The 27,048-nt window shown below is 40.2% G+C and overlaps 1 protein-coding gene across 1 annotated transcript in view; it reads right to left on the reverse strand.

Moving 5' to 3' along the window:
• The window catches only part of LOC126176542 (solute carrier family 22 member 7-like), a 193,807-nt gene that overhangs the window by 12,360 nt on the left and 154,399 nt on the right, over positions 1-27,048 (reverse strand). The window contains exon 8 of the mRNA XM_049923699.1: positions 2,658-2,845. Coding sequence (XP_049779656.1) covers positions 2,658-2,845 — 188 coding nt within the window. The remainder of the gene's footprint in view (positions 1-2,657; positions 2,846-27,048) is intronic.

Here is a 27,048-nt window from a genome sequence, read left to right on the forward strand (position 1 = left end):
AAAATATTAGCAACACGTGTGATCATATCCGGAAGTGAGAGTTGGACAATAATTAAGAAAGAACAAATAAGGATACAGTCAGCTTAACTGAAATTTTCAGGGAACGCAGAAGGACGTTCTGTGAGAGATCAAGAAAAGGATTTTGAAATTAGGAAATAATTACCTAGTTTCCATGAACGCAAGAATAGAATAGGAGATAAAAATGGGAGAAGCGTATTGATAGAGTGGGCAGAGAGAATAGCGAGACATGTCATTGACAACTAATCCAACGGATATATAGATATGGAAAGATGTAGACTAAGGTGGATTTTTGAAGACGGAACAGGCTATAAGTCAACCCCTTCAATTGAAGAAGAAGAAGAAGGAGAAGAAGAGAAGACAATTTTAGCTCTATGTGATGCTGTAACGAACCGAACGGGGTAGCGCAGTGGTTAGCACCCTGGACTAGCTTTCGGGATGACGACGGTTAAAGCACACGTCTGGCCAATCAGGTTTAGGTCTTCCGCTATTTTTCTAAATCGCTTAAGGCAAATGCTGGGATGCTTCCTTCGAAATGGCAAGGCCGCTTTCCTTCACCATCCTTTCCCAATCAAAGATTGTGCTCCGTCTCTAATGACCTCGTGGTCGACAGGACGTTAAACATTAATCTCCTCCTCCTCCTCCTCCGTTGTAACGAACGTAATGGTATACCAAAAACAGGAGTACGTTCTGTTCCAAAGCACAAACATGTGAATAAGCACAACATCATACCAAAGCTGACACGGATTGGATACCACGTTTAGAACTGCTGGGATTATACGAGTATAGTCAATGAATCTTTGGAAATTTGAATGTGTATCAACAACGTGAATAGAGATGTAGGGTACGCATTCGGCAATGCCTGGAAACGGATACTTAGTACAAAGAGACCCGAGTCACACTGCCAAAAGTTCTCGCGTTGTTCTGGGATATTTTTCAGTAGTATGGTGTATGTGTTCTGAAGTCTCCGATGGCTAGTTGCAGAGTGACAATGATGCAATGATTTCATCAATTCGTTAACTTACTTTCCTCTGTTTCTGTGAAAATACTTGCACAACAGAGAGTAAGTCTATTGTACCCAGTCGGCAATACGTACAACACAGAGTGAAACTCTTGGACTAACGTGAAAGTACTGTTATGTGACTCAGTAACTGCTGGGAAAGTTCGGAATAGTGTCATGGGTTCGATCGTACATTGTGTTGTTTGACGTCATAGTCTAAGTGCATACTGGCCAATTCATAATCAGTAAATCTATCCACACTCCTCCTTATCGCTGTTAATATGAAAGTAATTCCACCAGAAAAACATACCAGTGACAGAACTGGAGAGTACTGAATGAGACCTTAAGGACGAAATGTAAAGTGGACGTTCCTACTTTCAACATCATCTACTATAGATGAATGGAACAAGTTTGTTTCCAAACTAGACACGCAGCGCTTATCGCCGATATTTGCAGTGTTCCGCAGATCTTACCAGTGCGACCCACATACAGAGATCAAGTGCATATCAAACGACACGCAGTCACTTCGCGACTATGACAACCTTATACCGAAATGCTCAGACGGTATCCCAGTATACACATTGATGGAAACTAAACACTAGATAATGACTTCGCTGATTCAGATGCAATCGTTGTTCGTGGCGAACACTAACACATCCTTAAGGTCATAATAGTTAAGGTATTTCTCTGTCACTCACTGATTTTCTCATGAACTCACCGAAACAGCGGATGATTTCATAGAATTAACTCTCCGAGCGTATAGAGAACATTTATTACAACCTCAGAGCCGGTTCGAAGACTTATTTCTCTAATGTATGTTCCTTCCAGGTTGGTACACTGGGTTAGACTGTATGCGTTGCTTTTTTATTATTAACTCGTCACTGGTTCTCTACGAAGCCACGAAATAAGGAAGAGGTTTCCCAAAATAACTGGGGCAGTGGTTAGGTAGGGGCAGTTATGACAGGGAATATCTGGCATCACACGTATGTATGATACTTTACAATTAATTTACCTAGGATGACTATGTCTTCAGTGGTGATGAGACGTACTCCTCATGAGTGTAGCTGATATGGGACGTTCACGTAATCTTCAATACTACTGCTGACTCATGATTGGAGGAACGCGCGTCTTTTCTGATATCTCTCGAAAACAACGCCCGGTTTATTTGGAGCATAGTAATGCAGAGAACACAGAGGGTTGATGAGCATAAGAATGTAAGCCTTCGTGGCAGAGACTTTTCCGTCGAATACCTGTAGCGTCTTATGATCAACTGTTTCGTCATTCTTGCTGATACATTCCTATCGCAACTGACTACCACCGTAGCAGGAAGGTCAAAACATAAGCGCACAAATGCAAGACCTTTGATACGATATCAATATACAAGACTTTAAATAACAGAGAGATCCGCAGTAAGAATGGTTTTCGTGAAATATTTGCTCAGGAAAATCAGGTACTACATTCTAGGTTGTGTTGTTGTTACTCTCGTTTCCCTTCTTTTCCTCTCCTTTCCTCTACGCCTCACTCTTCTCCTACTGTGTCTTTCGATAGCATATTGATGACTGACATCATTTGGGGGTCACTCACGTAACAGCCAATGAAAATAGGCGTATAGATTCCATGGTCGTCTTTCTTTACTTACCATGAGGGCCACGTATGGCAGAGCAGACATGACGATGGCAGCTGCGGTCCACTCGACACAGGCTGCGATCTGCCGCAGACATGTGGGGTGCACCTCCACACTCTGCAGGTTGGCCATGGAGATTGTGCCCGTCGAAAAGAACTGCGTTATCACAGCCGCCACCGTGATAGGCAGTCCGATGATGCCAGCTGAATCAAAACATGTATCACAGCAGTTACGAGAAATAGCTACATAATGACTGTAGGACGCATCCACAAGCACACTGTAACTCATACATAACTGTTCGTTATGTCAACTGAGTGGCCAAAAGTGATATGAAGGGCTGTCCCATTTGTTTGTTTACCGTTTATGACACCCGAATGTTGCGTCTAGTGTGACCATGAGAACAGTGACTGAGGGGCCTTTTACAGGCGGTTGTGTAGTGGTCCCGGTATTTAAACTACATTTTACTGTGGGATGACGACCGGTGCGAGACGAGTTGTTCACACCATATGAGACATTGGACATGAATTCAACTCTCATGAGGTCTACATGTTTTTCTTGTATCTCCAGAGTCGCACAGACAATGCTCCCATACGCGCTGACTGCCGCAAAGGATCACCACAAGTGTCTGACGAAGGTGTGTCATGTTGGATAAGAACGCAGAGTCCCGCTGAGATAACGCAGTTTAAATTATTCCCCGCTTTACAACCGCGTCGACATGACACGAACTTTCGACCAAGTGCTCCTTGACCACTGACAAGTGAAATGACTGCTGATGGGCTCTTACACATTCCAGGTGATGGCTGTGAAGTGATTGGTGCCCGCGTTATCTCTGTATATTGCAACAGGTTGACTCCTCGTTCGATGCACCCCGCTTGAAGTTCACGATCCATGGATGCCACGCAGCGCTGAGTTGCAACCAACTGCCCTGCTGAGGGCGTCCTTCCGTTACTACTGAGCTAGTTAATAGTGATTTTTATTTCTATGGCTTCCTTATTTACATTCTCCAAGCGGCTTTTAGTGTAATCCATATACAAGATTCGTCGTGTTTGATCCGTTGACCATTTACAACAGCATGCTCAATGAAATAGAATTTTCCGGGGTACCGTTTGTGATAAAACCTATAACGTGCTGTTCTGCAGTCCGAAATGTTTGTAGAACGTAGCACTGGCAACACTGCGAAGGCGTTTTGTATAACGTAAGGGCTATGAGAACTGCTGTATCTTTTATGGGTCTCATTTATTGCGGAATTTTTGGCAGTAGGCTGAAGATCGATTTTACTTTGTTTCTTCCCAGCAGACCGCTTATCTTACTCGCCTCAGAGCCGCAGAACGGTAAAAAATCAATCTTACTTTCGTTGTCCTCGTCTGTTCTCTTATGATGATTCTCACTTTGATATCGTTTCATGTTTTGGATGACTTTTGAAGCCACTGTGCCAGAAGACCTTACGTCGGTGACTCAGCTGGTTAGGTACACCTTCTATAATGATTACCAACAGGCAACACAAAAAGCATTGTCCTATATATTGAAGAAACCGTTATACAATAACAGGTGTTGGTAACATGTATTGAGATGACAGACATATTCACAACAGTTACAGTTAGTTAGGAATGTTGAAACTGAACGTATGTGTCGAGACAAAGGATATCGTAAGTTCGCCTTTATGAAGATATCTTGTCAAAGAGAGCCATAAAAAAAACCTAAAAAAATTCAGCCTTGCGTAATCGACGGTCTTAGAAATCAAGGTGATGTAGATCTGTGCTTGAAGATGTCAGCATTGCAGCATCAATAGTTCTGAAGTTCTCGGGGGCCATGTAATGAGGCCATGACGACTCAGCCTCCTCGCTGGAAATGTCGTTCGCCACATACCGCAGTGGGAATGAACGTACTCCATCGTGTTGTCAGATGATGGGCGAATGTAGCCTGTCAATCTGCGGCAGCAGGAACTGTTCAAACCATTACGCTTTCTTTTCAAGGTGTTCTCCAAAACTGGTATCAATAGATCCGCAATATGTCGTTACTGATTTGGATTATGAATACCAGATGTCACAGTGCATCAGATTCTGGTCTGTCGCCACTCCGTTATTTCCCAAGTATTGCAGCCAAGGCTTAAGGTGAAAACTTTGAGACCTGTTATACGTTTTTCAAAGAACAGTGATCGTCTAATAATTTCCAAGTTATGATCTTTTAGAGTGATAGCGAGAGTTTATGGACATCGTTTCTCAGAGATCAGTGTAGGTTCGTTTTATTATGTACGTTGAATTTTCATAGGCGACTCTTACAACGAAGAAGTATGGAGCACGTAAAGTTAATCATAATTAGATCTACAGAATTAATTATAATATATTATTGATAAACGAAACTGAGAAACCGAGTGGACCAATAGCGTCAGCAACAGTATATCGTTTTTTATACAGGATTCAATTTAGTTTTTGCTCTCAGAGCCTTCTGTGAAATACTGAATTACTTACGTGTATTTCGCTGCGTTACTCTTGTATGCTACCTTACTGTAAGTTTTTCAGTAAAATTTACTGCTCATTCACTGTCTGAATTAACTTTAGAGTGGGAGTGAAGAGAGAATTCGAAGTAGCGCTTCGGCCGAGTCCAGAGACTGTTTAGGTCAGCGTTATACTCCTTTGGGTGTTGAATGATCATTCATTTCACAGTTCCCGTTGTGTACAAACGGGGGGGAGTGGGGGGAGGGAACTTGACCACTGCCTGTGAACAGTAGCAACCTGTGATTGCCACAGTCGGCGTTCTTCAGCCTTTGGAGCACCTGAGACGAATGCCTCGGAACGTCCAGTGCCTAAACTGTCGAGTGGGTTCTCTGATGTCGCAGTGCCTCCCTATTTCCTCGTCCTTGCCAATCGAAACACACCTGACGGTTTGTAGCGATGAGTGGCGTATGCCTGTTTTATGGGTGAAAGGTAAAACTGGGTACTACTTGTAGGGTCATCCACTTACGTATTAAAAGCAGGTTGCAGGATTATGCAGCTATTGAAGGCCCATGTGTGCCAGCACAGTTTGCGTATTCAACAGGCAATGGTTCCCATCATCCTGGCAGGTCTAACAAAGTGCAGAGAGTAGAATTAGCTGTAATTATGAATTCCATCGTTAGGGGTGTATTGGAACCCATTAGGTAACGGAAGTGCAATGTCTACTCTCTTTGCTTGAAGGCGGTCACGTCCGAGGCTGTGTTGGCGCACTGGGTACATCCGGCTGCAAATCGTGTCTCATGAAGGCACGAGAAAATTATGGAACGAAGATACATGCAAATATGTAGAAATTGTTAATTCAGGAATCTAAGTGAAATGGGACTAGTTGTGGATGCTCATGCCGGTTACTTTTTGTAATTAGCATAGCAGAACTCGCTAAATGAATCTCTGAAATCTCACCATCAAGCAGATCGTATGGATGAATTTTGAGGTAACTGTAAATTTCTGTTTGTTCAAGAAAGTTCTTAATCCTACTTTCACGCAATAAGTTCAGAAGTTTAAGTGTTGAATCAGTATCATTGACTTGTTTCTTCTCAGTAGCTTCTCCTTACATCTAACATTAAATTCATGAATGAAATATAGGTTACATAAATATCCCAGACTTCTAGCTACTTCATAACCCGACTACTACAGACTAATCGCTAATGATTCCTGCTGTCCAACGTGCCACAAGGGAGCCTATGTGATACGAAACCTTAAGGACTTGCCATTACAAGACGATGCAATTTAGAAAGAATTAGAGATCTTGCTAGAAGCGGCTGCCAATAACTGTTTCAGAGTGGAGCCGTCATAAAAATAACTGGTCAGACAAGTAAGACACTCATAGGAGTTATAACTGATGAGGTTACATTAAAAAGAGAAAGTTTGAAGTACAAAGAGTCTAAGATCACTACCTATCCTACTCAGGTGCGGTCCCTGTTAAAACAGTACAATTGTTCAAGGAAGGTAACGTATGTATCAGTGTTGATACACACAAACCGTTCAGAAGGAGAATCCGACACAACACGGGCAGGACCAACCAGTAAACAGGGTATGTTGTCTGCAGAATTCAGTGTGGCACGTAACGTTGTATTGGACATACTGGGCGACCGTTCAGTGATGGATGAAAAGAACTTATCACGCAGACACAGAGAAGTATCGGTACCTTCAGTAAACATTTAACTGAGGACTACATGAGGACATGAATTAAATTATGTAGATACAGCCTTTAAATTATGCATGGATTTCATAAAAGTAAAATTATGAACCTTCTTGAAGAAACAGAAATTCACACCTAGATCAAAAAACGTCCAGACGACGTGCTTAATGGTCATAGAAAAAAACTGGAGATTTTTAGGAAAATTCCAATCGATTTTAGGGCTAATTTTAGGAAATTACAAGCAGGACAATGCACATTTCGTCCTGTCAGACTAACGTCCATAGAATTACTTGCACAAGAACGCGTGTAGCCAGATCTTGTATTGTGTGATGCTTCTCAAGATTTTATTGTGATCTATTGCTCTTTATGATAATGAGCGGCTTTTATATGATGTACAATATTTTAACAGTCCACTATAAATATTATTAAAGCAGTGTTAGAGGGCAAATTTTTGTGACAGTCTAAGTACCGTTAAAGTGTATGACCACATTTACACCAGTTTCTTGCCTGTTTACATTATACACTCCTGGAAATTGAAATAAGAACACCGTGCATTCATTGTCCCAGGAAGGGGAAACTTTATTGACACATTCCTGGGGTCAGATACATCACATGATCACACTGACAGAACCACAGGCACATAGACACAGGCAGCAGAGCATGCACAATGTCGGCACTAGTACAGTGTATATCCACCTTTCGCAGCAATGCAGGCTGCTATTCTCCCACGGAGACGATCGTAGAGATGCTGGATGTAGTCCTGTGGAACGGCTTGCCATGCCATTTCCACCTGGCGCCTCAGTTGGACCAGCGTTCGTGCTGGACGTGCAGATCGCGTGAGACGACGCTTCATCCAGTCCCAAACATGCTCAATGGGGGACAGATCCGGACATCTTGCTGGCCAGGGTAGTTGACTTACACCTTCTAGAGCACGTTGGGTGGCACGGGATACATGCGGACGTGCATTGTCCTGTTGGAACAGCAAGTTCCCTTGCCGGTCTAGGAATGGTAGAACGATGGGTTCGATGACGGTTTGGATGTACCGTGCACTATTCAGTGTCCCCTCGACGATCACCAGTGGTGTACGGCCAGTGTAGGAGATCGCTCCCCACACCATGATGCCGGGTGTTGGCCCTGTGTGCCTCGGTCGTATGCAGTCCTGATTGTGGCGCTCACCTGCACGGCGCCAAACACGCATACGACCATCGTTGGCACCAAGGCAGAAGCGACTCTCATCGCTGAAGACGACACGTCTCCATTCGTCCCTCCATTCACGCCTGCCGCGACACCAGTGGAGGCGGGCTGCACGATGTTGGGGCGTGAGCGGAAGACGGCCTAACGGTGTGCGGGACCGTAGCCCAGCTTCATGGAGACGTTTGCGAATGGTCCTCGCCGATACCCCAGGAGCAACAGTGTCCCTAATTTGCTGGGAAGTGGCGGTGCGGTCCCCTACGGCACTGCGTAGGATCCTACGGTCTTGGCGTGCATCCATGCGTCGCTGCGGTCCGGTCCCAGGTCGACGGGCACTTGCACTTTCCGCCGACCACTGGCGACAACATCGATGTACTGTGGAGACCTCAGGCCCCACGTGTTGAGCAATTCGGCGGTACGTCCACCCGGCCTCACGCATGCCCACTATACGCCCTCGCTCAAAGTCCGTCAACTGCACATACGGTTCACGTCCACGCTGTCGCGGCATGCTACCAGTGTTAAAGACTGCGATGGAGCTCCGTATGCCACGGCAAACTGGCTGACACTGACGGCGGCGGTGCACAAATGCTGCGCAGCTAGCGCCATTCGACGGCCAACACCGCGGTTCCTCGTGTGTCCGCTGTGCCGTGCGTGTGATCATTGCTTGTGCAGCCCTCTCGCAGTGTCCGGAGCAAGTATGGTGGGTCTGACACACCGGTGTCAATGTGTTCTTTTTTCCATTTCCAGGAGTGTATTTCACAAACTAGATGGTGGATAAAGAGCAAGTTCTGAAATTTATGAGTGGGAAGTATATCATCAAATACTATTACCTTAATGTGTTATACTTAGTTTTTGGTTCTTCTGTATCATGTGTCCATTTGTGGGCATTGCTGTTAGTGAGATTCTTTGCTTTTGTGATGTTTGTCTAATACAGTGTATACATCTTCATTGTTATTTCAACCCCTTCCTCGTGTGTGAGGCACAATAAACCCGCTCTCCAGCCAAGGAACTAATAATAACTCATTAAGATTTCAAAGAAACCTAAATAAAATGTGAAATACTTACATAAGAATTTTAAATTGTTAATGGTGAAATTAGTGAAAGGATTCATACAGGTCGTTACAAAAGAGATATCGACTAACTTGGATATGTTGTAGTTGGTGTTGCGAGGAACAAATTGAGGATAAACAGCCGGGTCCGGAAACGTCATCCACCGACGCTGGAAGTTACGCATAGCAGCATCTTACACGAGGCCACCTCTTCGACAGCAAACGTTACTTTGTACGCTGATCGATCGTAGGCGGAACGTTTCACAATGCTGTTCGTCGTTCAGTTACTCTGTCACTATTTGAGGTGAAGAAGATGTAGCGAGTTGCTGCATAGACAGGTCTTGTATATTACAAATGCAATCGTATGTTGCCTCTGTGGAATATAGTTTCGTACACGGGTTTCATGCCGCGGTTTATTTCTCTCTTGTGTAGCAAAGAACACACCAGACTTCAGTGATTTTGGTTTATAGCACGCAGTACACATAAACCGGGTTTTTTAAAGTTCACTGTTGCATGCAAGTGTCGCACGATGGTCGAACGATCGCAGCTCGCCATATTTGACGGTTCTAGAGTACACAGGCACGGATCGTTGTGGATTAATGCGTTCTAAGGTTCCTTACCGATCCCTCAAGGTCTTCCTGAACATTGAGAGTCACTAATGTCAAAACGATCCTCCTTAAAACCAGAGAACCATTATCCTGTCATGCTCTTCCCAATGGCATTATCGTCATACACGGAGTAAATGTTGCTGTCACTCCTCTACTGAAGTCAAACGGAAAAATACGTCGAAAATGTGTTGATTTCTCAACTTGGCACGCCGATTCGTAGCATTCACTGCAGCACTCATCATCTCGAGATGGCAATATGTAAACTCAAATAGCAAAAGTGAACTACAAATAAAAATGTGACAACTGATAAATAAACCATAGGAAGCGGAATGCCAACATGAAAGCCAAAAAGCTACGAACTTATGCTCTAAACTTATATAATTAAACATTCATAGCATCCAAATAACCACACATGTCCAAACTGCAGCTATAATCATAATGTGGGAATTTTACGGATTGTGGTTTACACAGACACTAACTCAGCGTGTCCTCTTATGTGCAGGGTTCTACGGGATGTGGTTACGTTGGCGTATTACGTTACTCTGTTTAGATTCGCACTTCGCTCTAGGTTTCTGATATGCTGTGTTGTAGTAGACAAGGTAGCGGAAACCATGGACTGCCATTCTCGTAATCACGTGTCTCATCGTTAAGTCATCCTTCGTCCATGATCGGTCAGTCATTGCCTGTGTGCCATAATATTCTCTTGGACTGTCTTCTCTTTTTTCCTTCAATGTTTTTGAAAATGTTGGTGTTGGACAGAATAAGGTTTGTTCCCTACGTATTCAAAAAAGAATTATACGAGGCTGGAATGCATGGTTTTGGACACGCGATTGCTTCTAGTATGTACGTTGCCTTTTTCTTGTATTGTTAGGTTTTTCACTGTGAGAAGATGTCCGCCAAAGTATAACATACAACAGTATTGCGACATTTTGGCTCTTAATAGTGATATTGCGGTCTCTAGGAAAAGGAATCTGATATGCGGAATTGCAGTGCTTTCCCTTTTACATGCTTTGTGAAACATTTAGCACTCCTTTGTATGGTGACACCAAGGTTTCCTCCATCCAGTACGAAGATCATTGCAGGTGCGAGTGTTTCTCCTCCATTTATGAGTGCAATCGGTTCTGTTGTTACTGTATTTATTTCGAAGTCACATTTAATGCCTAGATTTTCCATATCGTTTATTACTTCTTGTAGCCTCGTAATATCTTGCGAGATTACGCCCATCTTTCTGGGTCATTATCCTATTTATTCCGCCTCAATGATAAAGTGCTACATTTTATTTTGGTGTTGGCTCTGATAGTGAGATCTTGTCTGAGCTTCTTACTGTCTTCCATCATTGTAGGCCTACTGCACTTACGATTCATGTTCTTATCTTGATTTTCCATAGGGCTTCCTCTAATTTTTTGTCACTAGCTTTATGTATATAAGATCAAAAACTTCTAAAGTCTACAAATACCAAGTGCGACTTTTCTCTCTCTTCAAGAGATTCCCACACACACTTTAACAGGAATTCTACTGCGATCAGAGACGATCTACTTTTCCTGATCCAGTTTGGTTTTTGGGAAGGAGGTCATTGATTATTTCTTTCATTCTTTCCGCTATTACCCATATTTTTGGAGTATTTTGGAAGGTAATTTTTCCATTGCTGTGTCTCCTTTTTTGGTGAGGTCTTTGGGGTCTTCTTTCCCTTCATATCGCACTTTCATTAATGTCCCCAGTGTTTTGTAGTAGAGGGTATTTCTGTGCACTTACTCTAAAGTTCTGTTCACAATGGTGCCATTAGTATGTGAAAAACGGTATCCCATTTGACTCAATTGATGTTTCAAAGTACTGCACTGAAAAGGTGTTTGAATGTTGTGCAGGTGTGGTTAAATTTAGTGGAGCTATTCTTCTAACTGTTGTTATTTATAGATCCCCAGACTCCGATTTCACAACATTTTTACTAAAGCTAAAGGAGGTTCTTGCTTCACTTCATAGGAAATACAAAAAGTTTGTTATATGTGGTGACTTCGGTATTAATTGTGAAAGTGATTGTGAAAGGAAAAGGATGCTGGTAGACCTCCTTAATTCATATAATCTTATGCAAAAGGTATTCTTTCCAACGAGAGTGCAAGGCAACAGCAGAACAACCATTTTTGTTCATTTCTCATTACTAGAAGGGCATTCTGTTAGCAAAAAGGTGAATGGCCTTTCAGATCATGATGCACAAATTTTAACTCTAAAAGATTTTTGTGCTGCAACACATGTTAAATATAGATATCAACGTTTTACGAAAGGTGATCCAGTTGCTGTAGAGACCTTTGTAAACCTTATCAAGGAACAAGAGTGGCAAGATGTTTATAGTGATGATATTGTAGAAGATAAATATAATGCTTTCCTCAACACATTTCTCGTGCTCTTTGAAAGTTGCTTTCCGTTAGAACGTTCAAAACAGGGTACTGGCACAAACAGGCAGGCTGAGTGGCTGACTAGAGGGATAATAATATCCTTCAGAACAAAGTGGCAATTATATCAAAACGTTAGAAATAGTCAGGATCTAAATGCAGCAGCCCATTACAAACAGTATTGTAAGTGCTTAAAAAAGTTATTAGGAAGGTAAAAAGTATGTGGTATGCAGATAGAATAGCTAAGTCTCAGGATAAAATTAAAACCATATGGTCAGTCGTATAGGAACTGGCTGGTCTGCAGAGACAGGTGGAGGATATAGAATCAGTGCGTAGTGGGAATGTCCGTGTTACTGATAAGTCGCATATATATATACAGTATTTAATAATCACTTTCAGAATATAGCAGGTGAACTAAATAGAAACCTAGTCCCAACAGGGAATCATATAGAGCTCGAAGAAAAAGGTGTTCCGAGACTGTTACCTGAAATGCTCCTCCATGATACTGACACGTGGGAGATTGAGTTAATAATTAAATCACTAAAGACCAAGAACTCTCATGGATATGACGGGGTATCTGGCAGATTACTGAAGTATTGTTCTATGTATGTTAGCCCAGCACTTAGCCATATCTGTAACTTTTCCTTTAGGAGTGGTCGGTTTCCTGACCGATTAAAGTACTCAGTAGTGAAGCCACTTTATAAAAAGAGAGACAGGTATAATGTTGACAATTATAGACCTATTTCTATGCCATCGGTGTTTGCTAAAGTTAACGAGAGAGTTGTGTATACAAGGTTACTAGAGTATTTAAATTCACATAATTTGCTGTCAAATGTACTGTTTGGTTTTAGAAATAGTTTAACAACTGAAAATGCTATATTCTCTTTCCTCTGTGAGTTTTTGGGCGGATTAAATAAAAGGTGGCGAACGCTAGGTGTTTTCTTTGATTTAACGAAGGCTTTTGACTGTGTTGACCAAAAAATATTACTGCAGAAGTTGGACCATTATGGAGTAAGGGGAGTAGTAGCTTACAATTGGTTCGCCTCTTACTTTAAGAGCAGAAAGCAGAAGGTAAATATCCGCCATATTGAGAGTGGTAGTGATGTTCAGTCCCCATGGGGCACTGTTAAGTGGGGCGTTCCCCAAGGATCGGTGCTGGGGCTACTGCTGTTTCTTATTTACGTAAATGATATGCCTTCTAGTATTACAGGTCATTCAAAAATATTTCTGTTTGCTGATGACACCAGCTTGGTAGTGAAGGATCTTGTGTGTAATATTGAAACAGTATCAAATAATGTGGTTCATGAAATAAGTTCGTAGCTTGTGGAAAATAATTTGATGCCAAATCAAAGTAAGACTCAGTTTTTACAGATCGTAACTCACAATTCCACAAGAACCGATATTTTGAACAGACAGAATGAGCATCTAATAAGCGAGATGGAAAAGTTCAAGTGCCTAGGCGTTCGGATAGACAGTAAGCTGCTGTGGAAAGCCCGTGTTCAGGACCTTGTTCAGAAACTAAATGCTGCTTTATTACCATAAGGGCAGTATCTGAAATAAGTGACAGTTCAACACGAAAAGTAGTCTACTTCGCATATTTTCATACGCTTATGTCGTATGGTATTATTTTTTGGGTTAATTCTTCTGATTCAAAAAGGGTATTTTTGGCTCAAAAAGGGGCTGTTCGAGCTATGTGTGGTGTAAGTTCGAGAACCTCTTGTCGACCCCTATTCAAAAGTCTGGGGATCCTGACATCGCCCTCACAGCATATATTTTCTTTAATGTCGTTTGTTGTTAGCAATATTAGCTTATTCCCAAGAGATAGCAGCATTCACTCAGTTAATACTAGTCAGAAATCAAATCTGCTTGTGGAATGCACTTCCTTGACTCTTGTGCAGAAAGTAGTGCAGTATTCTGCTGCATCCATTTGCAATAAGCTACCACAAGAACTCAAAAACCTTAGCAGTAGCCCAAACACTTTTAAGTCTAAACTGAAGGGTTTCCTCATGGTTCACTCCATCTATTCTGTCAATAAGCTCCTGGAAGAGCTGAAAAATTAAGCATATTCCAGTGTTACATTGTTGATTTTCTTTATTTAAATTTACGAATTGTCGCCTGAATATGTTACTTATATTTCATTTTATCTGTTTCTACTATCGTGTTTCAATTTTATGTATTGACTCGTTCCATGACCATGGAGACTTCTCCATAATTTCAAGGTCTATGGCGTTCTTGTTCTTGGTGCTGTTAATGGGATACTTGACCTCCTTATAGTAAACAGTGCCCATTTTGTAGTTGTATGAGACAATGCCTTCTGTTAGACCTGCTGGTAGCCTTTTAGTTCTACTTCGTTAAGTATGTTTTGTAAGTGTGTCTCCCATTCTTTCATACGACGTAGTAGCGTATTTCATGAGTGTGCCGCTATGTTTCGGTCGCTTGTGGCTTCTTCCACTAGTTTCTTTTCCTTCTCTGTCCCAGAATATTCTCTTTTTGCCTTTTAAGCTTTTTCAGTAGATATATCGATTCTTGACTTAAATTTTGAGAAATGTAGGGTTTCGTACACAACGTATTTATAAGGTGTTGTGTTCCTATACGCCGATACCTCCTCGTTAGTCTTCTTCTTGTTTATTGTTTATCCCGGCTTCTTGAGATCTCTCGTGAAGAGACGCGATACAATATGTTCAGTAGTGACGTGGGACAATCAATGAAGTTACAAAATAGTTAGTAATATAACTTTTGAATCAGCCGGTTTATTGACATTTCTGGAAATAAAATCACTCTCATAAATTCATACGGTCAGCAAATTTCATGTAACAGTTTATATGCATAATGGGACTTGTGCGTCGCAAATTGTTATAATTATTTAATTAATCAGCGTTACAATGTTGCTAACCAACGTGATCAACAAGGTAATACGTGTCTCAAATAAAACAGAACCTCCATATTTTGCTTTCGGTTCATTTTTGTCAAAATCACCAATTGTCTCAAAATTAATTTCCAACTTAGTGCATTAAGTCCGAGCGCGTTTGCAGCTATTGTACGCGATTCACTGGACAGCTCGATCAAGCACTAGCGTGTAACGTATTTCAAATAGAGCGCGCAGGTTTCAGTTTTCCCTAATGAGCTAAACGAGTCTTTTGTAATAACATGACGTCTGTATTTCACGTGAAGTCTAAATGAAACTGGATTTGTCTCCATTCGGGTCAAAATCACAAAAAGTAAATTTCACCGCGCGGGTCAGGGAACTGCCTACGCTCACTTTTAGCACTTTAAGTGATAACTCGTCTCAGAGTAAAAGCCACACATAAATTCTAACTTTTTCATGCGCAGAAAATTCATAAACACCTTTATATTAAACAGATAAATTATAGCCTGCATTTACTAACATCTCCTATTCTGAATAAACTTCAAGAACTTGTGTTTCATAATCAATAAAATTTTATCGCCTGAAAGAAACTATAGTTTGCTAAAACGGATTCAGATAACAGTCAACTAGTGTGTTGACGATGACGTCACGAATTGATATGTGCTTGTAATTAACGAAATACTTGTATTGAAATACATTGTCAGTTGAGTAATTTACTGACTCTTATAACAAATTTGGTACACCTTGCATCGCTACACCTAGTTCGTCTTTTCGTAGTGTGTAGTACACTATGTCGACTCATTGTTAGTTTCTTCTTTTATTCCTATGGGTGTCAGCTTGTCTTAGGACTTATTACAGTCCCGGAATTAGTTCCTGTAGTTGTGCGTTGTTTATTAGCGTTTCAAATTGTTTTCCGGTGTGTGATTTTGCTTCCACTTTCCCGATGTCTATTACTCCCGGAAGTGCTTGTTTCTTCTTTCTTGTGGTTTTCGCCATTCTCCTTGGATGCCTATTTCCAGAATAATATGTTTCCGAAGTGATATGCGGTTTGCTGTCCTCAAGAGGTGTTATATTGCCCTTAACTGGTCCCCTGATGAGTTGGATTTGTATTGTGCTTAAGCCGTTGTTTTTCTTCACAAAAAGACAAATAACTCGATAGAAATGAACCACCTCCCACTGTTCTCGACACGGAAGATTATGGTGTGAGTAGAGTACATGGAAAATTATGCAGTCGTCCAGATTATTTGCGTATAAGACTTGTTATTCTGAGGGCAAAGGTGATGTTTGTGTTCTCTTCTGAAAAAAAGTGAACAAGGTCGATTAATCACGTATATTTAAACAAATGATAAATACTTTCTTAGCCAATGTGGTGTTGGTCTGAAGCTATTCGTTACTTCAGGGGATATGATCTGAAGATTCAAAGACATCATCTTTATGTTACAATGAAGTAATTGGAGATGTAACAACTTTTTTTTGGAAAACACTATAAGATACGACATGTCCCGTAATATTTATTTATTTTTTTGTGGTAAATAAACAGTTTTTGAACCATACAGATTTTGTTTCTTGTTTTCTTGGATCCGAAAACGAATTTTACAGGTTTTTGTGCACCAGAAAGGCGAATCGCTGAAAAAAAAAAGATTAATACCGCTGTTTCCATACACTCGCTCTCTTCGGGATGGACAGAAACACCAAGTTTTATTTTCTTTCTGTTATAAAAGCATCAGATAGGTATGCAATTTGATTTGGATCTCGAAGTTAAACGGAAGACCTACAGTCTCATACAATCTCGTCTAATTTCCTTCCAAAATTATCATTTTTTTTTTCTTTTCAATTTTGAAAATATTTCTATTCCGCCCACTTTATCGTATTTTTGTACATCCATTTTGCAGTTTAAACCTCTGATAGTGATTTACTCTCAGATGGCTTATTTCAGAGTCAGTAGTTGTTTTATTCGATTCGAAATAAGCTGATATCACTGTAATGTATTTGTATCTGTCGGGATAGTATGTTTATGTGTGATAATTGTGGTTGCAGGCAAGAATTCGGTTTTTATGCGGTAAGTTACTTCTCCCATGTGCCTTCATCTATCGCCTTGGTTTGCTATAAAATGGCTGCGCTGAAATACTGGGTGTTGCAATTCTTCGGGTGATACGGTGCTGTTAGTATTGCTCTGTGGAGCCATATTCATTGCACTGTCGGACTTTCTATATTCCAACGGAACGCCTTTAATTTTATGGTCGGTGTTTTTGTGTCTTATTCGAGGGCCATCCCTCCATTCTCCAGAGAAAAACGGAAGAAGCGAAAATGGCCAGGAACCATGCCGTCTTAACTGCGCATCTAGGTTTGCGTCTATCTGTCTGACACGTCAGTAACTCGTGATGTCCAGATCGTCTCCTCTCTCTTTTGTTGTTCACTGTCACCCATACTCTTTATCCGCATGTATGATATTTAGCAGGAGCAAAGATAGTACGACCTTTGAATGTCTTCTCGCACCAACTGCTTAGTTCGCATGAAAAATAGTGTATAAGAACAAGGATTTGGTTTTTTGGTACCATTGGTAAGAGTTTATGTAATTTACAAAACTTTACTCTATGTCTGTAGCATCATCCCACTTCCTATTGCTGAGGTATTACACTTAAAACGCATTACAAGACTTTCTAAGTTTCACATGTTCTACAAAATACAGAATAAGTAGTGTACAATATTATTTCTACCATTTTTATGCTACTGTAAGCATGAATTGTTACTGCCATTCTGTTCTTTACTTTTATTGCCATTCTGTTGTTTATTTTTAGCCTTCACAGTATCTCCCTTCGTAATGGCCTCATGACCAAAATTGCAATATTGAAAATATATAATTTCTACAGCCAAAGCTACTACGGTTTGTCAATGGTCACTATGTTGTCTTTAAAAAAGTATTACGGGATGTGAACGCCAGCCTTAAGGCATTAAACAATTTTACCTCATTTAACGAAAATCAAAATGTCCAACATATTAAGATGAGTTTTCAAATATTAATGGGGATCAACTTCAGGCATAATGAGACCAAGTTTTATACGTATCTACCAGAAGAGAAAGAATTTTAGAAGCGGCCAGATTGCTATAAGCATATGGATAATGGACGGAGAAAGCTTCACTTCGAAAACAGAAAGTCTGGGCCTTTAAATGTTCACAGAACGTCAGTGAAAATATTGCAACTAAACTCAATGGAGAGTGCTCCAGCGACAGCAGCACATTCTGAAGTCAAAGAGAGGCCCTACAAAAGGTGTGAACCACTGGTAGGCCACCTACAGGAAATCTGTCCAGTCACTCACAGCAGAAATTCAGTGTCTGTATCTAACCTCTAATCAAAAACCACAAAATACCAAGATTTCAGTCAGTATTCTGTATTCTGTTAGAATACAGCTCGAAAGGATCCGAAATGTAAAGGGTTTAAGATGTAAAAAGGTTTCATTCAAACATTTACTCGCTACAAAATTTGCAAAGTAGAGTAAATTGCAAGCTACAAGTAATAACGATCTCATATGACGAGCTGAAGTTCTAGCTATCTAGTGAGTCGTAGCCTGCGACCAATCTAAAGCCTATTGAATTCGGAGCTGAAGTGCAAAAATTTTATCAGCATGAGGCAACAGTTAGGAGAAGAGGACCAACGGTTAACATGTACAGAAATACTGACTCAACATTTAAAGAGGTGTCACTTAACCAAAGCAATACCATTCGGACAAGAATTTCATTGAGACAAAAATAGGAGATAGCATTGTATGGACTAAGTGAGGCGCTACAGCCGACAGCTCAGTGACAGTACAGCAAAAATTCTCGACCGTAGAATGAGGGAAAAAGGGTGTAGATTTCAAGACAGATCATCTTTACTTACTAAGAACTGGTTCCCGCAACCTTGGCCTGTGACAGATGTCCCCAGTGTAAAACACAAATTTAGCTCGGCATCGTAACTTCCAAACGAAAGGTCTGATTTTAATTTAATTACAGAATGTACGTAGGTCGGTACGGTAGCTCAGCGTGTTCGGTCAGAGGGTTAGCTGCCCTCTATAATATAAAAAACTGAGTTGTTGCTTTAACGATCAACTTGAACAAGCGTCATGGGACGTCCAACCCGAAGAAATACAACAAACAATATCGAACAAAATGAGATAAAAAAAAACAGCCGCTACCGTTAGACTAGACGGCTCACAGGCCAGGGCAGCCACGAGTTGGTTACGAAAACACATTCGCGCTACCTAGCGAGAAGTGATCGAATTACAGACAACAGCAAATGAGGCACTGTATAGACAATTTAACATTACAGGCTAAGACAGGAATTAGTGCATGAAAATTGCAACTTACCTTAAACGGTCGTATTTTATAAGTGAAATATACTTCAAATGCACATTAAAAAAATGTGAAACTGGAAAGGGAACCGATGTTTAGGAGTCTACATTGAGGAGAATATCGCTGTTCAAACCATTTTTCATTAGCGGCTCTATACCTTGAAAAAAGGTTTTGTTGCGTAATTGCAACTGTTCGTTCAGTGTGAGACCGTCCTTCATAGATAGGTGTTAAAAAATCTCTAGCTCTTCTTAGATGTTAAGCCTAAAGCCTCTTTATTCCCAGTGCAAGAACTGGTCGTCTTTTACATCTTTAGGAATACGTCTTGTGATTAACAAATGGCCAGCGAAAGTTGAATAGTGAACATTGGTGCATTTTTGCCCAGAAGGTATTCCCGAAACCTTGTCAAAATAGCTCGGCCTGTTTGGCCTATGGAACAGGCAGGACAATCGTCACAAATAATTTTATAGACATCAGAATTATGACAGGGGAAAGCGTAGATTTCAAGTTACGTAAGATGTTACTTTTTAAATAATCATTACTGGAGAAGGCTATTCCCAAGTTATATTTATTTTGAAGTAAACGCTGTATCCCGTAGGAAACTGGGTCGAGTAATGGTATAGAGACAAATTTTTTCTTGTCGTTAGGTTCAATATTAGAAACGCCTTGGGTGGTGACTGTCTTTTTAGTTTTCCTACCAAAAGTACTATCTGCTATAGAAGGAGCATAGCCATTATTGGCAGCCACAGTTCTAATCAAATTGATTTCAGAATTGAGATTTTCAGAAGAAAGGTGGCTCTATGAATAACTGAATGAAAACAGGCCATCCGACGAGAATGCGGGTGTACTGATGTAAATGGAGTAATTTGATCAGAACTGTTCTCTTTTCGGAAGATAGTGAAGCTAACTTTGTCGTCTACTATCGTAAGAGTGAGATCTAGAAAATTAAAGTTGACTCTAAGTCTTACTTAATCTATTTCGGAATAAAGACACAACCGCCAACGACGCGTGCCCTCCTGCGACTGCCCGTTCGAGTCGCCACATTTGGTCAGCCCCCCCCCCCCCCCCTCCCGCGCCCTCATCAAAGCTCGCTACACACCGGGCGACTCGCGCAAGTGGTTTGAAGCGTGTGTTATTACATCACTATCAAGTCACTGCGGGACGTTGTCCTTGTAAGACAGATTAATGCACGAATCTAAGCTCATACGTAATTATATAAAAATATGATGTAAAATAAATAAGTAACTATTCTAAAACAATGTTGGGTTAGTTAAAGACAGACTAGTGTTCATGTTTCGCATTATAAGTAATTGTTAGTTCACTAGCTACTTTGAGGTTTGGATGCGGGATGCGCACTACTGGAAGAGACGACGTCAAACAGAAGATGTAATAAAATGGAACACCTACAGCCTCCATTTCGATGTCATTTATTATATGGTTACCAGTTTCTGTGATTCAGTGGACAATCTTCAGACCTTAACTGGCCATCAGTGGCCAAAATCTATGAACTGGTTTCTGTGGACTTTCTCCATGACACAACATCGTTGTTACAGTGTACTGAAACCAGCTCACAGATGTTGTTTATCACTGATGGAATCGTGTATATGATTAGAGTTAACACCCTCAGCGTCTGCTACGGACTGAAGATGATGAACTGAATCATAGAAACTGTTAGCATCATAATAAATAACGTCGAATGGACAGTTGTAGGTGTTTCATTTCATTACATAAGTGAACGGCCGAAGTCTCTCAAACCTCCAGTCGTAGAGATGGACACACAAAAACTCAAAAGAGCCTTATACCCAGCAGTAGTGAAAGTATATACTTCGAAAAAGGGTAACTGCTGTTTTAAAGTGTAATTTTTTAAATTTATTTAGCGTTTCACCGACGGGACGACGCTTTTCTTATTGGCAACGTTACGTAGCGCTCTGTGTGAAAATCACTGGCTGTGCTGTGTGCAGTCTGTGGCTGCTTTGCATTGTTGTTTGCCATTGTAGTGTTGGGCAGCTGGATGTGAACAGCGCGTAGCGTTGCGCAGTTGGAGGTGAGTCGCCAGCAGTGGTAGATGTGGGGAGAGAGATGGCGGAGTTTTGAAATTTGTAACACTGGATGTCATGAACTAATATATATATTATGACTGTTAAGGTAAATACATTGTTTGTTCTCTATTAACATCTTTCAATTGCTAACTATACCTACCAGTAGTTAGTGCCTTCTGTAGTTTGAATCTTTTATTTAGCTGGCCGTAGTGGCGCTCGCTGTATTGCAGTAGCTTGAGTAACGAAGATTTTTGTGAGGTAAGTGATTTGTGAAAGGTACAGGTTAATGTTAGTCAGGGCCATTCCTTTGTAGGGATTTCTGAAAGTCAGATTGCGTTGCGCTAAAAAATATTGTCTGTCAGTTTAAGCATAGTCTTGTATAATTGTTCAAAGGGGACGTTTCATATGTCGACCCTTAGCCGAGGATACCTCACTGGAATCTTTTGATTTTTTCTTGTAGTTTGTGTAATTAGTAGTGTAGCTATTGTTTATTGCTAGCGCGAAATTGTAGAGAGAATATCCTTTGTAGTTGCAGTCTTTCATTGTTGTACAGTAAAACAGTTGTGGCATGCATGTAGATTTGCACCAAGTATTTCGTAGCTGCGCTTGCAATTAACTAGATATTATTTTCAGTGCTATGTTAATGTATTACCCTATTTTTGCTCTTCAAATTGTGTTTTTCTGTGTTGTTGTGTGAAATATTGTGACAATAATGGCGTGTGAAAAACGTAATACTAGGCTCCAAAGTAAACTGAGAAATGACAGTGAAGACGAATGTAGTGTATTAGCGCCACCATGTAATGAATTAACTAATGTTCAACATAATAATTTGGTAATTGTGCATAGGGAAATGGAGCGGGCGGCAAACAATGGCGTAGGCAGTGAAACAATTAGTGAACAGGGAAGCATTATCGATCGATCGCTCGGCAACAGCTCGCCTCAGGAATCCGAAATGATAGGACACAATTTTGCAAATACTGTAGATTCAGGTTTTGCTTCCTCACCGTTTTCTCAAATAAGTCAAGACACATTTTCTGCTTGTCAAAATGTGAATGTTGCTGGTGCAAATGCACTGCCGAAAAGCGTTGAGGAACAGATTCCAGACACTAATGCATTGTTATTACAATTAGTGCAACAAATGGGACAAAATCTTCAAAAGTTAGACACAATGGAACAGAATCTTCAGAAGTTAGACACGATGGAACAAAATCAAAGACAAACACAGCAAAAGCTTCAAAAGTTAGACACAATGGAACAAAATCTTCGGAAGTTAGACACCACACTTGAACAAACACGTGAAGATTTAACTACTGAGTTACAAAACATTGAATCGAAATGTCAAAAAGTCTGTAATGATGTAAAAACACAAATTTGTGAGCATTTTCAACCTATTATTTCGCGGCATGAAAATGCATTACAGAATCACGAAGCAGCCATAAAAGAACTGCAAACCATTGTTCATGAAAATCATGAGACCTTGTGGGCTAAAATTGACTCAGTTGCATCTACCGATTCGGTTACACAACTTGCAAAAACTCAGGAAAACTTAAAGGACACAGTAGATACGATTTCAACACAAATGGACACTCTGAAACTTGGTTCAGAAAAACAAACTGAGGAAATAAGTACACTATCCGAGAAAGTAGCCGAACTTTCGGATCAGTTCACTAACTTATCTGCAAAGGTAGATGATGATCTGAATGACACAAGACCTGTAGCCATCACTGACACAGAAGAGTGCGAACAAATTAGGAAATTCAAACAAAATCAGAATCAAATTAATACGCAACACCAAAGAGAAATCCGGGAAGTACAAGATCAGCTGACACAGGTAATACAAGAATTACGTATTTCAGAGGACACTCGCGCTCCAATACGGGAAGAGGGACATAGAAATACGGAACAGCCACAAAATAATAACTCAGGGCACTTCGGAAATTATGAAAGAAATTGACAAGGTACACCGAATTTTGAGATGGAACCGCCGACACGACGTAACAATGACTGATATGCTACTCGCCGACACGATGATTTTGACTATAAGCTGTTCATTACTACACATAAATTCAAAACGTTTAAGAATTCTGCCAACAACATTCATCCACAAGCGTGGCTCCATCAATTCTCTCATTGTTTTCCTCCCAACTGGTCATTGGAGCACAGGTTACAATTTATGTGTGGCTACTTAGAGAATGAACCAGCTGAAAGTATGCGATCGGTCATTCACGATTGTCACAGTGAAGGAGAATTTTATCATGCTTTCCACTCAGCGTATTGGTCTCAAGCTACACAAGACCGAGTAAAACATAGCATCATAATGATGAAACGTTTCGAACAATCTGAATTTTCCAGTCTTATGAAATATTTTGAAGACATGTTGCATAAGAATCAGTATCTTTCAAACCCATACAGCCCCTCAGAACTCATCCGCATTTGCTTAATCAAACTGCCTGAACATTTATGACATATTATTTTAGCAGGACGTTGCAAAGACGACATTGAAGCTTTTCAGGGACTGTTACAAGAACTGGAAATTGACACTGACATTCGCAGAACGCGAAAACAGGAGCGCAACAATTACAGGTCACATCTGTCACAATTCCGCGATGACAGAAATAATAAATGGACACGACAAGGCTATTCTTACAACGTAAATCGTGACCAAAACAGACACCACCCGTATGACAACCGTTGGCAGAGTAATAATAGTTACAGAGAAAGATCGCATTTCCGTAGTAATGAATATGACAGAGATTACCTTAGAAACAGACAATATGGGAACCAAAATAATTATTATCAAGGGAGACAGAATAACTTGAGACGCAACGGTCCACCACGCAGTTACGATTCCAGGATAAATTCTCCACCACGTGACCGTCAAGAAAGAAACTATGGAACCTAACGACATGACGACAGACGATATAATCATAACGACAGACCTGAATTTCATCAGAACTGGCGGAATTCAAACAGAGCAGGGCACTTTCGACAATGTGAATTTGTAGAAGCTAGGTCTCCTAATCCCAGTAACGACGCGCGCCAACAAAGAAATAGACAATGACTCGCACTGCAGGCAGCCACCTGCGCCGGCTGGCTCAGGGAAAAACAGCATACACGCTAACCTTGAAAAAAAATTTTAGCATTCCTTACCGACGTATACAACTTGATAATTGCTTTGAAGTTGAAAAACTGCATACTAGGAAGAGTAAAGGATTGCACCACATTTCACTTGTAAAACCGTTTATTGAGAGATAATCTGTTGTTTAATTTAGTCTTTGCTATAAAATTTTTCACTTCACGTTACTAGTACTCTTTGTCACACTTACAAACTGTTAACGTGCAACTATGTTTTAAAGCTAACTAACTATCCAGTCAAGAACATAGGTAATTGAGACAGTAATTACCACTGCATTGTGATAGTGAACAGAGGACACAGTGTTACTATGTGTGTACATTCTTGCTTGTTAGTTGCAGGATCACGTAACAACTATGTGGCTCACATACTTGGAACATATACCGGCACTGCTAATGAGATTTTCATGCAACATTTTGGTTTGCTTGAGAGTGGATTCTGGAATTGAGGTGCTTTCTGTGAAATGCCAGATGACACAGTGGTTAGTTTATGTGACAGCTACACGATTATATCACGATGCTACTACTATGTGGCACAATTTACATTGTTGCTTTTGTGCTGTATCTGCTTTATATCTGCACCGTTTTTCTGAAGTATTCTGGAAAGTAAAACATGTTTTAGTAGTAACTTTGTGGTATAGCTACAATTAGATAGCCTTTTCCATAGCACAACAATACATTACAGTACAGTAATTACTTCATCACGGCAATAAGCGTAATAACTCAGATATCTATACGCATAGCATTTCAATTTTGTTTATTACGAGGTAAGTACATTGACTTCTACATAACTTTGCTTATGGACGACGATAATTACGACACTTACACAGAGATTATCTTACAACAAGATGCGCATTTAGCGCTACAGGACACTCATTTCAGTGACTAATTTTGTACTTAAAACATTTATTTTTAAAGATTTTTGAATTACAAAGAAAGTTTTCCGTGATACATTTCATTCCATTGCTGTAATCTGTAACACCTGAGGGTATAATTACATTAATCCTCAGGGGGGTACACGCTTACTTTGTGTATCATGTGTTTGGCAAGCACAAGGAGCCCTAGCTAATATGGTATTTGCTTATACAACTTTACACATCGGTACCATATTTATCTAACACATAATTACACAGCTATCTGATCATTTAACTGAGAGAGACAAACTTTTTTACTATGGCAGTGACAGATGTTTACATAACTACACCGCTGGATAACTTCACACTTAAGAAATTGTATTTTGTCTGTACTTTGTGAACTTTTCAAATTTTTTCTGACCCATTGTGATATTATGAGAACTTTGAATGATATATTTGGTATGGGATGACGATTTTTAAAGTACGTTTGAGGCAGATGACACTTTTGACATGAGCAGAGAATTTTTTTTAATTATTGGAGGAAGCTACATCGATTTTGAGATTTGACTGAGGTGTTATGATGTTATTATTACGACGACGATGTGTATTATGATGTTGAGATATGTTTATGATCAATAAGATGATGCTACCGTATATGAGGAATTTGATTATGCTACGTATTTCTTATGATGAAATATTGAAGAAGTGTCGACGAATATGTATATGTATAATAAGTTAAGGAATAATGAGTAGTGGTTAGGGACTCTGACTTGTGAAAAAGGATGTTGGAAACCAAGAATCGTACTTTAAGAGTTATGAAACGTGTGTAAATGCGTGAATGTACCACAATACCGACGGAAATTTTTTGGACACTGTTATATTTACAGGATTTTGTTTCTACACATTTGTAACGCTAATTCTCGACCTGTGAAATTTTTATATGAGACTGCCACTGTAGCGGAAACTCCTGTCGTAAATATTTCAGTAAGTAAGGTAAGTGACCTTGACGTAATGCATTTTGGGCGCCCAGCTGAGAGGTAGTCATCTGACAAAAGAAAGCCATTAGGTGGAGAAAAAAAGAGGCCATTATCCTCGCCATTGACATTCCTTTAGAGAAAGCACGGCAAATACGACACGCTCATTACTTAGAAACATTCTTACATCTGCACACCTGATTATGACAAGTATCTTTCTACGAGAGTTGAGAGATTTTTTTACTACTTTATGAAATGCCATATGGCTAATGAGTGATGTTTCATGCCTTCCTTTGTACGTATTTTCAGTTTTTGTTAATATCTAGTTTCTAGCTGCACTGCAGCATTGGTTAAAATAGAATTTTATAGATGTACTAATATAAATATTTTCTGTCTACAGATCCAGTAAATACAAATTTTGTAATACATTCCCCAAAAATGGGGGAGCACAAAGACGTTTCCCTTCACAGGAATTGCATACGGAATTTTCTTTTCAACTACTTGGTAATTTTTTTCTAGAATAACTTCTTGTGGTGCACCACTTTAATTACATAGACATTAAGATGTGAATATACATTTCCCTTGTCTGCATTATTGTCTTTAGTGTAATGTTTTTTTTTTTTTTTTGCTTGAGCTATGTCATGTTTAGATATAACTTATTACATTTGCTGCTGATGTTTGCCAGGCATAATGTTACTGAATTTGACTTTGTATTACGCTGTTAAGCCAGTTTAACTACAGATTTATTTTTCTTGTTTGCTGCACAGTGCCTTATATTAGTTGCAATATTGCAATTGCTTTGCCAATTTCCAATTTTTGTCATTGTTTTTTGTATTAATTGTTTTGTGCTGC

This window comes from Schistocerca cancellata, chromosome 3, assembly GCF_023864275.1.
Source record: "Schistocerca cancellata isolate TAMUIC-IGC-003103 chromosome 3, iqSchCanc2.1, whole genome shotgun sequence".
In the NCBI taxonomy this organism is placed as follows: Eukaryota; Metazoa; Arthropoda; class Insecta; order Orthoptera; family Acrididae; genus Schistocerca; species Schistocerca cancellata.